The 590-nt window shown below is 52.5% G+C and overlaps 1 protein-coding gene across 1 annotated transcript in view; it reads left to right on the top strand.

Moving 5' to 3' along the window:
• Positions 1–255: 255 nt before the first annotated feature.
• LOC107116919 (putative uncharacterized protein MYH16) overlaps positions 256–590 on the top strand; it is a gene marked incomplete at its 5' end in the record, with an annotated part of 25,609 nt that continues 25,274 nt past the window's right edge. The window contains one exon of the mRNA XM_015418945.1: positions 256–312. Within this exon, the coding sequence (XP_015274431.1) occupies positions 256–312 (57 nt within the window). The remainder of the gene's footprint in view (positions 313–590) is intronic.

The following is a 590-nucleotide window of genomic DNA, read 5'->3' on the forward strand; positions in this document are numbered from 1 at the left end:
ATCTTTATATTCCCATTCATACTACAACGGTACCCTTTGATTCCTCGTGCTTGAATTGACCGTTCCCCCGCAGTCCTCTGGTAAGGGTCACATAAGGTCAGCCTGCTTCTCAGGGCTTGTGGCTTTCCCTCATTAACGGCTAGGTGTAGTGGAGCTGGAACGTTCGCCTGACTGGTCAGCTAGCAGCCAGCTACGGCAGACCCAAATATTGCCAATCACTGCTTCTGATCTCTCAGTCTTGTGTATTTCTGGCAGGCCCGGATTGAAGAGCTGGAGGAAGAACTTGAAGCCGAACGGTCTATACGAGCAAAGGTAAGCAGGTGCTCCTGTCGAGGCAAATAGGATCCCCCCACACACACATACACAGGTTGGCGGACCGGTAAATGGCAGAATGGAAAACGGATCCGTTTTGTTGGGGTGATTTCCCACAAGCGCTGCTCCGCTCTCACTCTTCCCTTTGGCCCGATGGTACGCGTCAATTTCACACAAGCTGCTGCGCGGCCGCATTTTGCCCCGCAGCTTCGTGCGATTTCCCCCGCGTCTACTCAATCCTGTTTTTTGAGGATTGAGTAGACGCAGGGAAAATCGCA

This window comes from Gekko japonicus, unplaced genomic scaffold (assembly GCF_001447785.1).
Source record: "Gekko japonicus isolate JY-2015 unplaced genomic scaffold, Gekko_japonicus_V1.1 scaffold2681, whole genome shotgun sequence".
Classification (NCBI taxonomy): Eukaryota; Metazoa; Chordata; class Lepidosauria; order Squamata; family Gekkonidae; genus Gekko; species Gekko japonicus.